General features: G+C 35.7%; 1 protein-coding gene across 1 annotated transcript in view; it reads right to left on the bottom strand.

The window, feature by feature from the left end:
- Positions 1 to 15,404, bottom strand: part of Smp_156180 (putative calmodulin) — a gene marked incomplete at both ends in the record, with an annotated part of 49,978 nt that overhangs the window by 10,011 nt on the left and 24,563 nt on the right. Inside the window, 3 exons of the mRNA XM_018798326.1 lie at positions 577 to 857; positions 2,874 to 2,925; positions 5,809 to 5,985. Of these exons, the coding sequence (XP_018653279.1) occupies positions 577 to 857; positions 2,874 to 2,925; positions 5,809 to 5,985 (510 nt within the window). The remainder of the gene's footprint in view (positions 1 to 576; positions 858 to 2,873; positions 2,926 to 5,808; positions 5,986 to 15,404) is intronic.

Here is a 15,404-nt window from a genome sequence, read left to right as displayed (position 1 = left end):
CATGACTTTTCTAAGTCTAATAGTTGAGATCATGAATTAATTGAAGCCAGACCACCATGGGAAAACCTGGAAGCACTGGACGGCCGTTTCGTCCTATTGTAGGACTCTTCAACAGTGCTCATCCTCGACTGACTTATAGAGGTAAATCCAGGAGTTCTAGTGAGAAGAAGTGACCAATGGAGTTCAAACCACGTCTGTTGCGAGATAGAAGCTCATTGAAGACAATTAGTGAACGGTTGCTCCACTTCGTGGATTGGTTGGAGTTAGACATAAACACCATGATAAGCCGGCTCATCAGTCTACCGGTTAAGTGCTCTGGTGCGAGACTGGTCGGTTCTGTGTACAAATCTTGCAGGGAGATGTTGTGGATGTGCAGTGGTGAGGAGTCCTGCAATGGGAGGAAACGACCGTCCAGGGGCTTCCACCAGGTTTTCCCTGATGGTTTAGCTTCAACTGATTCACGCTTTCAACTATGAAAATACTAAATCTCCACAAAAAACCCTTTCTGACTTATTTATATCGCAATAAAGAGTAATTTTTTCTCAAAAATCATACATTTAAATAATAACCACATACACTTTAAGTAATTGATATAATTGTTCTTGAGTTAATCGACCTGAATTATATTGATCTAATTCATAAAATTTATTTTCAATTTCATGAATATTTGATTTTAACGCTTCACGAATAATTTGTTCTAATTCTTTCAATGTACGCTGTTTAGGGGGTATAGGATTAATGGATGATTCTTGAACTTCATTAGTTGGTTTATATTCAGTTTCTTCAATTAATGATTGTTGTTTGTTATTGTTTGTATTGTTTGATGTGATAGTAGATGATAGGTTAGAGTTGTCAATCTAGAAACCGAAGGTTAACATGTATTTAATAGTCAATAGGTTATAATTTGGTGAAAATAGCTGTTTACATTACAAGAGATCTTTATGAGATTATTATTTAATAAGTAATGGAAATAGGCTTTTTGAAGTTAAGTCTCATCAAATGAAGTAAATCGAACAAACTTGTATTCAGGAAATACATTTATCTTGATGAAGTATCGTTCTTTGATCTGGAAGGTTTAATCCTGAAGCTTTCATTTTTCTTCTGAACAGCATTAGTGGAACCTTCAAGTAGAGTTGAGGTATTAAAATTTGTCCACATACTACACACAACTCGCTTTTATGAACTTGATCTTGTTGATCTTTAAACTGTCATCACTTGCCTCTTTACATTAATTGTCTTCCTGATGTGAACAGCAAAACAAGAAGCCTAAACAAACTACGGAAGCTATTTTTGGGGACGTTATTTCGTTTAATTCAAAACTTGTACAACTGTAACATTTACTTTTGTCCCTCGTCTATTCTACAGATCATAAGCTTTCGTTTCGATGTATGATTCACTGCCATAGCATTTTTTGTTCCAAAGTTATTGTAATTTAGACTTTACCTTTTGTACTCTATTTCCTATTCTAATCCCCCAGTTTTGGACATAATTGTACTTTCCTAATTATTGTACGTTGTGGTCAGGTTAGTCATCTATTTATTCATGTATCTTTTTACACTAATCTGAAATCGGGTACCAGATCGGATTTGGAAATAAAGCGAGTAGTGTTCCAGTTGTCATGTCTTTTCTCTTGCGTGTGCTTGTCAGCTAATCAGGGATAGAATAACTTTCTTCTCTCTACCCACTTCGAACTCATGCATACTAGCCTCAAGGTTAAGCCAGTCAGCCTATCGCGTCAAGGTCTTAATCTACATTAGACAAGTTATCCTCGGCACGAAAGTGGATAGACAGATCAAGGACGTAGCAATTCACTTTTGATTTGAATCTTGATCCTATATTTATTCATGATTTTTTTAACTGGTTGATAAATGGGATTAATTTCGATGTGTTTATTGATTGTTGATTGTGATCTGAGTACCAAGCTTTCTAGTATCCTTTCTAACCAAAATATCAGCACTCTTCTAGTCGAATGTGTGCACACAACTGTCTTCATAGATAATTGACAATCAATAAGCACATCAAAGTCCATCCAATTTATCAATCAACTAGAAAAGTCATAGAAAAAACTGGGGAAACCCAAGTAAATATCCAAACATTTTTATGTGCTCATAGGGTAAGAATAACAATATTGATTTGAAAGTTGATTATGAAAACTTGAACCAAAACAATAGATACTATTTATTTCAGTTTCTAATAAAGAAACAGATTATGGTTATCCTTATTGAAAAAGTTTATCTGCTCATTGGCTACTTCATTTTCAATATAAAAAAACAATAACAATAAGACACTACTTTTTTCAATTCAGTAATCATCGCTTAATTCAGAATAGTAGTATTAAATCATTCTTTCTTATCATAAGTTGTTATAACTTGTGGCATTGTGCCTCTATCAATATATAACGTAATGATACCGCCAATTAGAGAACAGTGATTTTAGCGACATCACCAATGACGCATAAAACTTGTACGAGCAGTGTAGAGTATTTATCGGTCCTACTTCCTGCCTAGTCCTACCTGTTAAGTTCAGAACACCAATCTTAGCTTCTGCGATATGAATCATGTATTTCAAACATACTGAGTTTATATACAAATCAAACGGACCACATCGTACCATAAAATAGAAAATAACATTTGTACAAGATCTAGCCAGCAGTGGCTGTCGTTACGGGAGACTGTAATTAATAGACTTAGTATAACTCAAGAATCGTAAATCGTATAATACTAGTCTATGAGCCAAAATAAAGCTTATGGTAGGAGGAACATGAATGCTAATCAGTTACTCAACTACACTATGGATAACTCATTAAACTGATCGTTTATTCAAAAAACACACAGTTATTACAACACTTTTTTCTCATCAATAATATGACTAACTTGACATTGATCATTGTATCCTTGTTCTAATAATGGTTCACACGTTTCACTTCTGAAAGATGGAGAAAATTAAAATGATTTAACCAATTTATTAGCAACGCTTAAGAACTTACCTTTTGCTGACATTCAGGACTGTAAATCATTGATATATGTTGCTATGTGTGTACCATGAGTAGATTGTCTTGTTACAGAGTAAGGGAACCCATTTTTATATAGTTGGTACGTGGTTGGAAGTGGAATCTAGGGTTAGACTCGAACTAAACACTTTTTTCTTTAAATGCCAGCGTGTTATTCAGATAGCTGCCGACATTTTCAACGAGTATATTGTTTATATTATTATTACCATTATTATTATTATCATTATTATGTGTTTGAATTATACCAATTGTGAAATGTCAACATCAACTGGTCAAAACTCAGTCCTAAATGCCAGCAATGGGAAATTACAAACTCTCATTGATGTCTTCATAGCTATTAAACCAGCGAATAGTCATCTTGACTGTGTAGTTTAATCAACGAGGCGTTAGCACTGTAGATTGAGTCGGAGTTTTAATTTAAAATTGAACACTGAAGTAGCGGTACACTCAACCGGCAAGTCCTAGATAGGAATAAATCCTCATCTTCTATTACATCGATAGTCAGATATCAAGTATATGAAAATTTAGACAATTTATTCAAAAAAGCCTACTAATAAACTAATACAAAATAAAGAATATTTATCCGCCATTAGCCAACAAATGAAATGTGGTGTGTACTACTGATATCGACAGGTATAAGTAGTATGTATAATCAATTGGAAGTGAAACGCCTGGAGGCAAAAGATTAGGAAGATCAAAGAAAAGTGAACGAGAACAAAGAATAATTGATGTAGAAACAGAAGAACAATAAAGTCTGAGATAATTGACTGATATTTACAAAAGGAACAGTCAAGTTTGAGACAATTAATTGACATTTTGCAAATGAAGTATTTACTGTATGATTCTCAGATTTTACTAAGAGATTCTGTATAGTCAACTGTTCCCATTTATGTTCTCGTTCAGTACATGGAACACTTTTAATATTAAATTCACTTAGTATTGTTTGTTTGGGTCTTCCCATTGATGTTTAAGATTGCAACTGGTCAGTCTCTAATTGGCATACGTGCATACTGTGCGTATTGTCTCGATATGACCTTAATTCACAAGCATTGTAAGCAAAGACGGATAGCGGCTAGCAGTGGAATCCAGGACGCGCGTTTCGTCCTATTTGGGACTCGTCAGCTGGATGTGCCTGCATTTCAGAGTTGATGTTCACTTTGGGACTTGAACCCAGTACCTTTCGCTTCAAATGCCATCGCATTATCCACTCAGCTACTGAATCTTGATAGCCAGCTGACGAGTGCCAAATAAGACGAAACGCGCGTCTTGGATTCCACTGCTAGCCACTATCCATCTTTACTTTCAATATTGTTTAAATACTCATATCAATAAAGAAAATGTTTAAAATAGTCAACTTAATACGATCATACAATACAAGTTTAGTTTGTTTCTTTTGATTAGGTTATGACTATTTTATATTCACCAATTCAATTACATATTTTTCATTTAAATGTAACAGCTGCTATAGAATAAAATGCATTAAAGATATCAGCATTGATCATATTGACTGTAGTTGATTTTCTACAGTGAATAAGTCAATTTCTAAATTACCATTGTATAACAAGATGGATACGATTCAGCTACTTAATGTATTTTTGACATAGTGATTATTTTAAGTAAATGGTTCTTTAACAATAATTCCGTATCATATAATACGCAGAATTATCCCAGTTATTGATCAATTGTATGTATCACAAGGGGTTTTGTGGATATTATAGCAATTCTTTTTAATAGTTGAGATCATGATTCAATTGAAGCTAGATCACTATGGAAAACTTGGAAGCACTGGACGGCTGTTTCGTGCTATTGTGGGATCGTGGATGCGCACTGTTGAGGAGTCTCACAACGGGACGAAACAGCCGTCCAGTGCTTCCAGGTTTTGCATGGTTGTCTAGTTTCAATTCACTCATGATCTCAACTATAAAAAAAGTATATATTTAAGTATGAATAAGACAATCTAAACTTGTCACGAAATTGATGTAAATAACAATTTAAAAAAAGTAGTTTGGTGTAAATCCCTGGACATAGACTTCTTACTAGTTGAACCATATGAAAAAGGCAGTTACATGAATTTGATGACAATGTCGACTATAGTTTGATTGGAGTTAGTGTCATTCATTGTCTCACTCAGAGATACTATATTCGGTTATTGGAGACACGATCTAATTTGTTTTGAAATTGAGTAACGACAGATCGAATTCCAGGAGGAATGTAACGTCCCTCGACATTACAAATGTTTCTTGATGATAAGTGTTAACTATATTCATAGTTTTCTATCAAATATATATTAAGTCACGCTTCATCAATCAAAGTTCATCACAATATTGAGTTAAATTGATGATCCCATTGCAACCCAATCGAACTAATTCTATTAGGAAATCATTAAAGGGTAACTAGATAAGGTAAATTCCAATCACAGAGTGAAAAAACTGAGAATAATTGCAAAGTGAGAAGCATCAGACAAGTTGTTTTGTTCCAATCTAGGACTAATCTACAATGGTTTAGATTTCTAGTTTCCATCGATTCACGATATTAAACAACTATCTAATATCGTTGGTGAGTAATTGCTTTACACCCGAAATGAATTCGACCCCGGTTGGGTCAAGGACGGCCATTTTATACATCAACCGGATATAAAAAAGCACTGAACAAAATAATTCCCACCATCCCACACTTCCGTTAATAAAGTTATACTGTAGTTTATAAATAAACAAGTATTCATTTGGCATGATCTACTACTATCATATGATAGTAGTATCATCATTCAGACTAAAGTGGATGAATAAATAGATATTTACTTTAAATTAAATTGCCGCATAAATTCAGCATATTTCACATTTCCATTCAAATCTAATGGTAACAAATTTAAAAATTCATTGAAACTCTCCTTTGTAAATTCATAACCATAATGATTGAATAAAATAATTCGAAAATTTTCTGGGCTAACAGTACCGGAACGTTGCAAATCAAAATTCCTAGAAAATGATAAAAAGATAGCGTAATTATCACTTTAGGGTTTGATAAAGACTACAGAAACTTTGTGCCTTTCAGATCACGAACTAATTTTAGCTAGACCATCGTTGAAGACCGGAAACCACTGGATGGTTGTTTGATCCTAGTAAAGGACTCCTCAACAGTGAGTACCCGTAACTGGTAATCAAATCCAGGACCTTTGGTCTCGTTCATGAATGCTTATCCTGTGAACCGCATATTTACTGATCACATCCATTTAATGCAATATTTTTAATCATGTTTATTTTTCTATCGAATATTCTATTTATATGCATGGGGTATCATTTTCTCATATTTAAAAGACTGATTGTTGAATAGTCGTTCTATCTGTTTATATATGTGACTGTTTGGGGTGAAGTCTCATGAAGAGTCTGAATTTTATCGGTAACTGTAAGTCAGTTTGGTTAATTACGTCATAACATGAGATCGATCATATCCGTGAACAACAAGGTTAGACAATTTTTATTGGTCAAGTTATGTTATATGTGACCATCAGTTTAAGTAATTAAGTAATATAATGAATTTTTTTAGGGCTATATACTTTTAAGGTGATTCATTATGCACAATTTAGGTTTATTTGAGTTTCTTTCTAATCTATAATCCTCTCTAAGCATGATGTTTCGCCCCAGTTAATCGTTACGTGATTCAAATCATGATGTTACTAATTGTATAGTAAAGTTGTATTTGTGATAATTCATTTGAAGTATATCCTACCAATAACGAAACTACTGAGTAATAAAATACGAACTATCGAAATCAAAAAGGACCATGATAATATTTTAAAGTTATTTTATCACCTCATTCACTTTGTAAGAATCGGCGAGAACGCATGGTCGTCATCGTGATATGCATTGTTCGGAGACATTTTTATATGTGAATGAGTTGGATGTAGTTGGATGAAAGCTACAGACTTCGGCTTTATGTTAGTCATAACTCATAAACATGGCATTTCATTAAAATAAAATTAGTTAGCGGTTTGTGACTGATTAGTGTAAACTCCTCTTTTCTACAGAAAATCTTTCGAGGCATAAATGACTCAGTGACGATGACATTAGTTTCTTCAATATTACAGATACGTCTTAGTGGTGATTGCCAATAAGACCAGGAGCTCCCATCGATTAACTTCAACTATTTAACATTAGACAAAATACAAGTCGAATTAGGAGTTAATTTAACTAATTATTACATTTCAAATGAATCGATACATTCTTATCATTACTAAATAGTAGATAACAATACAGTATACAACTACTTTTATAGAGTTCGCGTATATCAATGAGTTCGGATATAATGGATAGGGTTTACCAGCGTTGTCTCTTCACAAATAAAGTCTATAAATGATATAATCATATCTAATATACAAACAAATGAATTGAAAGAAACATCAATTAGCATATGAATAATTTCCAACAAAATACCAAGTCCATATTCATTATATTAAATAGAAATAGACGGCGAGATTATAATTTATAAACGAACCAATCAGATTTAAGATAGCAGATCTTAGATTTCGGATCGAGGTTCATCCAGTCATTTGGTTAAATATCATTTCATCATTATAGCTGATGGAAACATTCAACCACAAATTCTAATCCTAATTCCTCATACTAATTTATAACCTTCATTTAACCCTACCTTAGTAATTTGATGAACATTTTCAAGGTCATTTTAGCGTTATCTAAAGGTTATCCATGAATTATAATCTCACCCAAAACTATATTTAATTAGTTATAATATTAAAAACAATTAGATATTTTCAAAAAGGGGTTTTGTGGAGATTTTAGTAATTTTATAGTTGAAATCATGAGTCAACTGGAGCTAGACCACCATGGAAAACCTAAAAGCGCTGGATGGCACTGGAAATTAACACCGTTGGATGCCATCTCAGTGGTTTAGAGGTTAAGCGATCGAACACGAGACCGATAGATCTTGGATTTGAATCTCGCGAGGCGGGATCGTGGATGCGCACTGCTGAGTAATCCCATACTGAGACGAAATAGCCGTCCAATGTTTCCAGGTTTTCCATGGTGATCTATTTTCGATTGACTCATGAATTCAACTATAAAATTATATATTTATGAATATTTCATTAAAATAATTATTTATATTATACAATTACATTGATGAATTGAATTAGATTATAAACTAGTTAATATTGAACATACCGAAATGTATTGAGTAAAGTTAAAAAATTTCGATGAAATTTTCTTATTAATTCATATTCAAGTTTTATGATATTTTCATTTCTATATTTAGAAACAAGAAAAAGGAAAAGAACAAAAGAGATGAGTTGACAACCTATTTCCTGGAGTTCTAGTGAGGAGCAGAAACCAGTGAAGTTCAACCAGATCTCTTGGGAGATATCAACTCACTGAAGAGATCGGTGAATGGTTGCTCAATTGCATGGATTGGTTGAAGTTAGACATTAACACCGTTGGATGCCGGCCGGTTCAGTGGTCTAGTGGTTAAGCGCTCACGCACGAGTCTGATAGATCCTGGGTTGGAATCTCGTGAGGCGGGATCGTGGATGTGCACTTGTGAGGAGTCCCATAATAGGACGAAACGGCCGTCCAGTGTTTTCAGGTTTTCCATGGTGTTCTAGCTTTAATCAATTCATGATCTCAACTATTTAAAAGCTATTGAATGTTTTAAATGAAGGTTAATAATAATAGTAATCTATATTAAATGTATCACAATTGAATTTTAAATATTATTTTCATGTCAATAATTTAATTGTTTGAACGTAATAAATAACCTGAGGGGTAACAATTTGAATGTTTTATTAATAAGTTACCACTTCAAACAATGACTTCATGTTATTCTATTACATACACATAACACATTTATATATGTCCAGAGAATATAAACAATAACTTACTCTATACAGTTGAGATCATTAGTCAATTGAAGCTAGACCACCATGGAAAACCTGGAAGCACTGGACGGCCGTTTCATCTAGTTCTAATTTACTCATGATCTCAACTATATAAAATTACTAAAATCTCCACAAAACCCCCTTCTGATAATAACCTACACTTTGGAAAATAATCCAACTTCCAGATGACTAAGAAATCAGGAAATGATGGAGTTGGATAGAATATGTATTATGGAAATAATAAAACTAAATAAAAAGAAAGTTCTACTTTGGAATCCTCAAAGCTGAAGGAAAAAAGGTGACCAAATAACTCATTAGGACGGAAAATAGAGGTCAATATCTAAAGAATAAAAAAGACTTCCGAAGAACTGGAAAAGAGAGAGCTTGGAACATAGTTGGTTGAAAATTTCTAGTCGGCAGCCTATGACTTAAGAGGGATAACATGCTTAAATAAGTAAGTACTCAATCATCTGTGGTCAGTAAACTTCTGCTTTAATTCTCAGTTTTCTTCAATCAAAGGATGAATTTTCACGATAAGATCAAGTGGTATAATTTTCATTGAATAGCATCAGACTTCGTCAGTTCTTTCATGCAGCTAACTGATACATTCACAAATCTAGCACATTTTTTTGGTTACCTAAATGGTTGAGAAAAGTAATTAACTAAACCACGTTTTTCACCAAATTTTGCCGATAAGTAAGGAAGATTATAGTTGAGAACATCTTACTACGTAGTGAAACATGATAAAGTAAATGAATTTCTTATTAAACTTGGAAGAAAGAAGACACTTTTCTACATAAAGTCATCAAGAAACTGAAAGCTGTTGTTGTTGTTCAACAAGAGAACATCTTAGTACTGTCATTTAAATAGAAATAAATATCAGGAATGTAATTTAGATTAAGGATAATGTTGAAAACTCAAAGATTATTCCAGCTTGTACATATGGGAGATTTAGGTCAAGTGTTAGAGGCGAGACTATAATTTATGGAGGAGCCAATCAGAAGCTTTTGAGGGATTTCAAGGTCACGGCGCCGATTTCAGTACCTGATGCTCATGTACGATCGGTTCATAGAGAATTATAGAGAAGACTTGACAACTAAGCGGCTACAACAAATGAGACTACTAAGAAGTTCCTGTATTTTTAATTGCTGGTATTAAATGACTTGTGGACCTTGTGAAGACTACCGTGATGTTGTCCTTCGATGTAATATACATTGAAGGAAATGTTTGCTAGGATAGGAACCTTTATCGCTCGATCCAGATTGAGACTAAGGCATATTATAATAATTGCTGCCAACTGTATAATAGAAGCACCAGTAACATTGGCTGCAATTATCGCAGATGTAACTGAAGCTGCGGCTGTTCAGTGGTATGAGTATTGTAGGGACATGTCCATAATAAAAATGATAAACTTTCACAACCGGAGCACACACAAACAACAATGAAGCTATGTAGTCGAGGCTAAGAGGGTTTTTGTGACCTTATCATGGTTCCAGAAACCAACCAATAAGGAGCCATATGATTGAGTCCCTCTACCTGATGCATTACGATTTTGGAACCTTTGAATCTTTTTCTAACCTTGACAAGTTTTTGGACCATATAAAAGAAGTGTATTCACTTTAATTATTTGGTTTTGTATAATATTTTTTTACTCTATGCTGATTGTTTACTGATCGGCTAACATTTCTCAAGGTCATATTAGATCCGTTCAAAGGTCGTCCATAAATTATAGTCTCGCCGTGTTTGATACTATTGTGTTATACTGTAGAAGACTAACCATATTTTTCCACACATTTTATTTACAGTGTTTATTAAACTAACATCTTGTCGGATTCACTAAACAAAATTATGCTTAAAAATTCTGTGGATAGCATGTATTTCCAATTGATTGATCATTAAATAGCAACTATTACTATGTTTATCTTATCATTTTTGGTGCTATTCAAACCATATTGATCAAGTTTTAATGCGGCTACTAGTTTAACTGATTCGGCAATGGATGGAATATGTTGAGATGTTAGGTGGTTAGAGTTAGTCGATTGGAAACCCTGTGCCTAGGTTTTGTGTAAGGTGAATGGGACAAAGGTCAATACTCAGTGATCAATCAGGTGTAAATACATCCTAGTCCTGTAGGATTTAAAGGAGGAGCTCGAAAGTCCCAGTGATAACACCTCTGACTATGAAGGTGGAGAACGTAGGATCGGATCTACTAGGGAGCACTAATTCCTTTAAGATTGAAGGTACTTTTTATCGAGTGCTAAATAACAGGAAACCTAGGTCAATCAGGGCTTTCCGCTGACTTCCTTTAACCATTAAATATCCTGTACACATACATGAAATGAATATTCATTACCAATGAATAATAACTTTGTGATCTGAAGCTTAAGAACTCTTCATGAAATTTAACGATCCAGAGTTCGATTCCCGGAGGAATCTCTGGTGATGATTAAATTAATTGATTTTATGAAGAGTTTTGTGTATTTTAAAACTTATTTTATTACATAAACTTAAGCTAATCAAAGAATTCTTATTAACATGAAGGATTTGTGAAGATTTGATTTCTACAGTCTAAATCATTAACTAACTCCTCCTGTAGCTCTTCTAGAGTTACTGCCGGTCCCAAGCCCGGGTAAAGGAGGAGGTTCGGGCATGGGGTTAGCGACCCCATCCCGTAGAAAATCAACTCGCTAAAAAAACGCTAACCAGAAAAAATAATTCAAACCATTTAAACTCTGCCCTGGGAGTTGAAGGAATAATTATGACGTCTCATGATGAAAGCCGAAATTCTTCGGAAGTCACGAGACCGATGCACCTTCTAACAACCAGAGCAACACTCTTTATAGGTACATGGAAGCAAGGGATCACAATGAACGTTATCCAATGTTATGCACCCACCAATGATAGCAACGACGATGATAAAGATCAGTTCTATGAAAGGCTGCAATCAATTATAGAGAAGTGCTCACGAAAGGACCTCACCATCCTGATGGGAGATCTAAATGCTAAAGTTGGAGTGGACAACACAGGATACGAAGATGTAATTGGACGACATGGATTAGGAGAGAGAAATGAAAATGGGGAGAGACTTGCAAACCTATGTGCATTCAACAAATTAGTTATAGGCGGCACAATATTCCCACACAAGCGCATACACAAAGCTACATGGATCTCACCGGACCAAACCACAAAGAACCAGATAGATCACATCTGTATCAACAAAAAATTCCGAAGATCAATGGAAGATGTGAGAACCCGGAGAGGAGCTGATATAGCTTCAGATCACCACCTGGTTGTGGCCAAGATGAGACTGAAGCTAAAGAAACACTGGACAACTGGACAAACAGCACTACAAAGGTTCAATACAGCCTTCCTTCGAGATATTGACAAGCTCCATGAATTCAAGATAACTCTCAACAACAGATTCCAAGCTCTACAGGATCTACTGAAAGAACAAGAAACTACTTTGGAGGACAACTGGAAAGGGATAAAAGAAGCACTAACTTCAACGTGTCAGGAGGTTCTTGGTCCTAAGAAGCATCATCACAAGGAATGGATCTCTATGGGAACCCTGGACAAAATTCAAGAAAGGAAGAACAAGAAACTAGCAATTAACAACAGCCGAACACGAGCAGAGAAAGTCAAAGTACAAGCAGACTACGCAGAAGCAAACAGGGAAGTGAAGAAAAGCATTAAAGCCGACAAGCAGAAATACATGGGAGAACTAGCAACGACGGCGGAAAAAGCTGCAAGAGAAGGGAATATGAAACAACTATATGATAAAACGAAGAAATTGGCAGGGAGATATAGCAAACCAGAGAGACCAGTCAAGGACAAAGAAGGAAAGACAATCACTGAGATTCGAGAACAGAGGAAAAGATGGGCAGAATACTTCGAGGAACTGCTGAATAGACCAGCCCCATTGAATCCACCGAACATCGAGGCAGCATACACTGACCTTCCTATATCTGTCACTCCACCAACGGTCGAAGAAGTCAAGATGGCCATCAGACAAATCAAAAGTGGGAAGGCGGCAGGACCTGACAATATACCAGCAGAAGCACTGAAGTCAGACATTGAATTAACTGCAAACATGCTTCACCTTCTATTCAAGAAGATTTGGGAAGAGGAACATGAGTCAATGGACTGGAAAGAAGGATATCTCATCAAGATACCAAAGAAAGGAGATCTGAGCCAATGTGAGAACTACAGAGGCATCAGTTTGTTATCAGTACCAGGAAAAGTTTTCAACAGAGTGCTACTGAATCGGATGAAAGACGCAGTAGACGCCGAACTTAGGGATCAACAGGCTGGATTCCGTAAGGATAGGTCGTGCACAGACCAGATTGAGACACTACGGATCATCGTTGAACAATCAGTTGAGTGGAACTCATCACTATACGTCAACTTCATTGACTATGAGAAGGCGTTTGACAGCGTGGACAGGAAAACATTATGGGAACTTCTTCGACACTATGGAGTTCCTGAAAAGATTGTCAACATTATCCAAAACTCATACGATGGACTACAGTGAAAAGTCATGCGTGGAGGACAGCTGACAGATGCATTTCCAGTAAGGACCGGAGTCAGACAAGGCTGTCTACTCTCCCCATTCCTCTTCCTTCTAGTGATTGACTGGATTATGAAGAATTCGACATCTGAAAGGAAATACGGAATACAATGGACAGCCCAGAATCGATTAGATGATTTGGACTTCGCAGATGACCTAGCCCTCCTCTCTCATACACACGAACAAATGCAGATGAAGACAGCAAATGTAGAAGCAGCCTCCGCATCGATAGGCCTCCACATTCACAAAGGAAAAAGCAAGATTCTCAAATGCAACACGGAGAACACCAACCCAATCACACTTGATGGCGAAACTCTGGAAGAGGTGGAAACATTCAAGTACCTGGGGAGTATCGTTAATAAACAAGGAGGATCGGATGCAGATGTAAAGGCGAGGATTGGCAAAGCAAGGGAAGCATTTTTACGATTGAAGAACATATGGAACTCAAAACAACTGTCAACTAACTTCAAAGTGAGAATCTTCAATACGAACGTCAAGACAGTCCTACTGTATGGAGCTGAAACGTGGAGAACTACTACATCCATCGTCAAGAAGTTACAAGTATTTACAAACAGTTGTTTACGCGAAATACTCAACATCCATTGGCCGGATACTATCAGCAACAGCGTTTTATGGGAGAGGACAGTGTGGCTTCCAGCTGAACAGGAAATTAGGAAAAGACGTTGGAAATGGATCGGGCATACATTAAGGAAATCACCAATGTGCATCACGACTCAATCCCTAACTTGGAATCCGGAAGGGAAGCGGAAAAGAGGAAGGCCAAAGGACACACTACGCCGGGAAATAGAAGCCGATATGAAAAGGATGAATAGCAACTGGAAGGAACTGGAAAGGAAGGCTCAGGACAGAGTTGGATGGAGAATGCTGGTGAGCGGCCTATGCTCCTCGACGAGGGGTAACAGGCGTAAGTAAGTAAGTAAATCATTAACTGATCTTAGTTAGACAACTATAGAAAACGGAGGAGAGCTGGATATCTGAAGTTCACATTACAGATAAATATTAATTAAATGTTTTTGTTTGTGACTTATCACTGGTGCACACTAATAATATAACAGATCCCAATTAATTATAGAGAATTTTCATATTGTACATAATGTAAAAAGAATTATTTTCCTACTATAGAATAGATAGGCTATGGATTGCAGTGGAATCCAGATTGCGTGTTCGGTCCAGTATGGGGTTAATCAAGTGAATGTACCTTTATCATAGTCCTGGTGTTCATATTGGGACTCGAACTCAGTACTTTTCACTTCAAATACCTACTGTTCTACCCACTGAATTGTTAAGTTCTGTTAGCCACTGACACGTTCAATAGGTATGATGTTAATATCACTATGGGTAATTATTTGAATTATCCCATTGTCATTGTTCTATTTGTCTAACACGGTTGTTCTTTTTTTACTTTATTTTCTCATCTTGCCACGTTTCTCTCTATGTATTGTGATGTAAAGTTTAACTATTTGGATCCAATACATATCACTTAAAGAGTCCTCGATTTTCTAAACATAAACATTCTTGCTGGAAGTGGATAGGAAATACATTGAGGAAATCACCCAACAGCGTCACAAGACAAGCTCTCACATGGAATCCTGAAGGTCAAAGGAAAAAAGAAAGACCAAAGAACACATTACGTCGAGAAATGGAGACAGACATGAGAAGGATGAACAAAAATAGGATAGAACTAGAAACAATTGTCAATCAACACCAAGATCAGAATTTTTAATGCAAATGTCAAGACAGTTCTACTGTATGGGGCGGAAACTTGGAGGACTACGAAAACCATCATCCAGAAGATACAGGTGTTTATCAACAGTTGTCTACGCAAGATACTTCGGATCCGTTGGTTAGACACTATCAGCAACAAGCTTCTGTGGGGGAAAATAAGCTATATTCCAGCAGACGAAGAAGTCAGGAAGAAG

Source organism: Schistosoma mansoni, chromosome 6, assembly GCF_000237925.1.
Source record: "Schistosoma mansoni strain Puerto Rico chromosome 6, complete genome".
NCBI lineage: Eukaryota > Metazoa > Platyhelminthes > Trematoda > Strigeidida > Schistosomatidae > Schistosoma > Schistosoma mansoni.
This window is presented reverse-complemented; position numbering and strand designations above follow the sequence as displayed.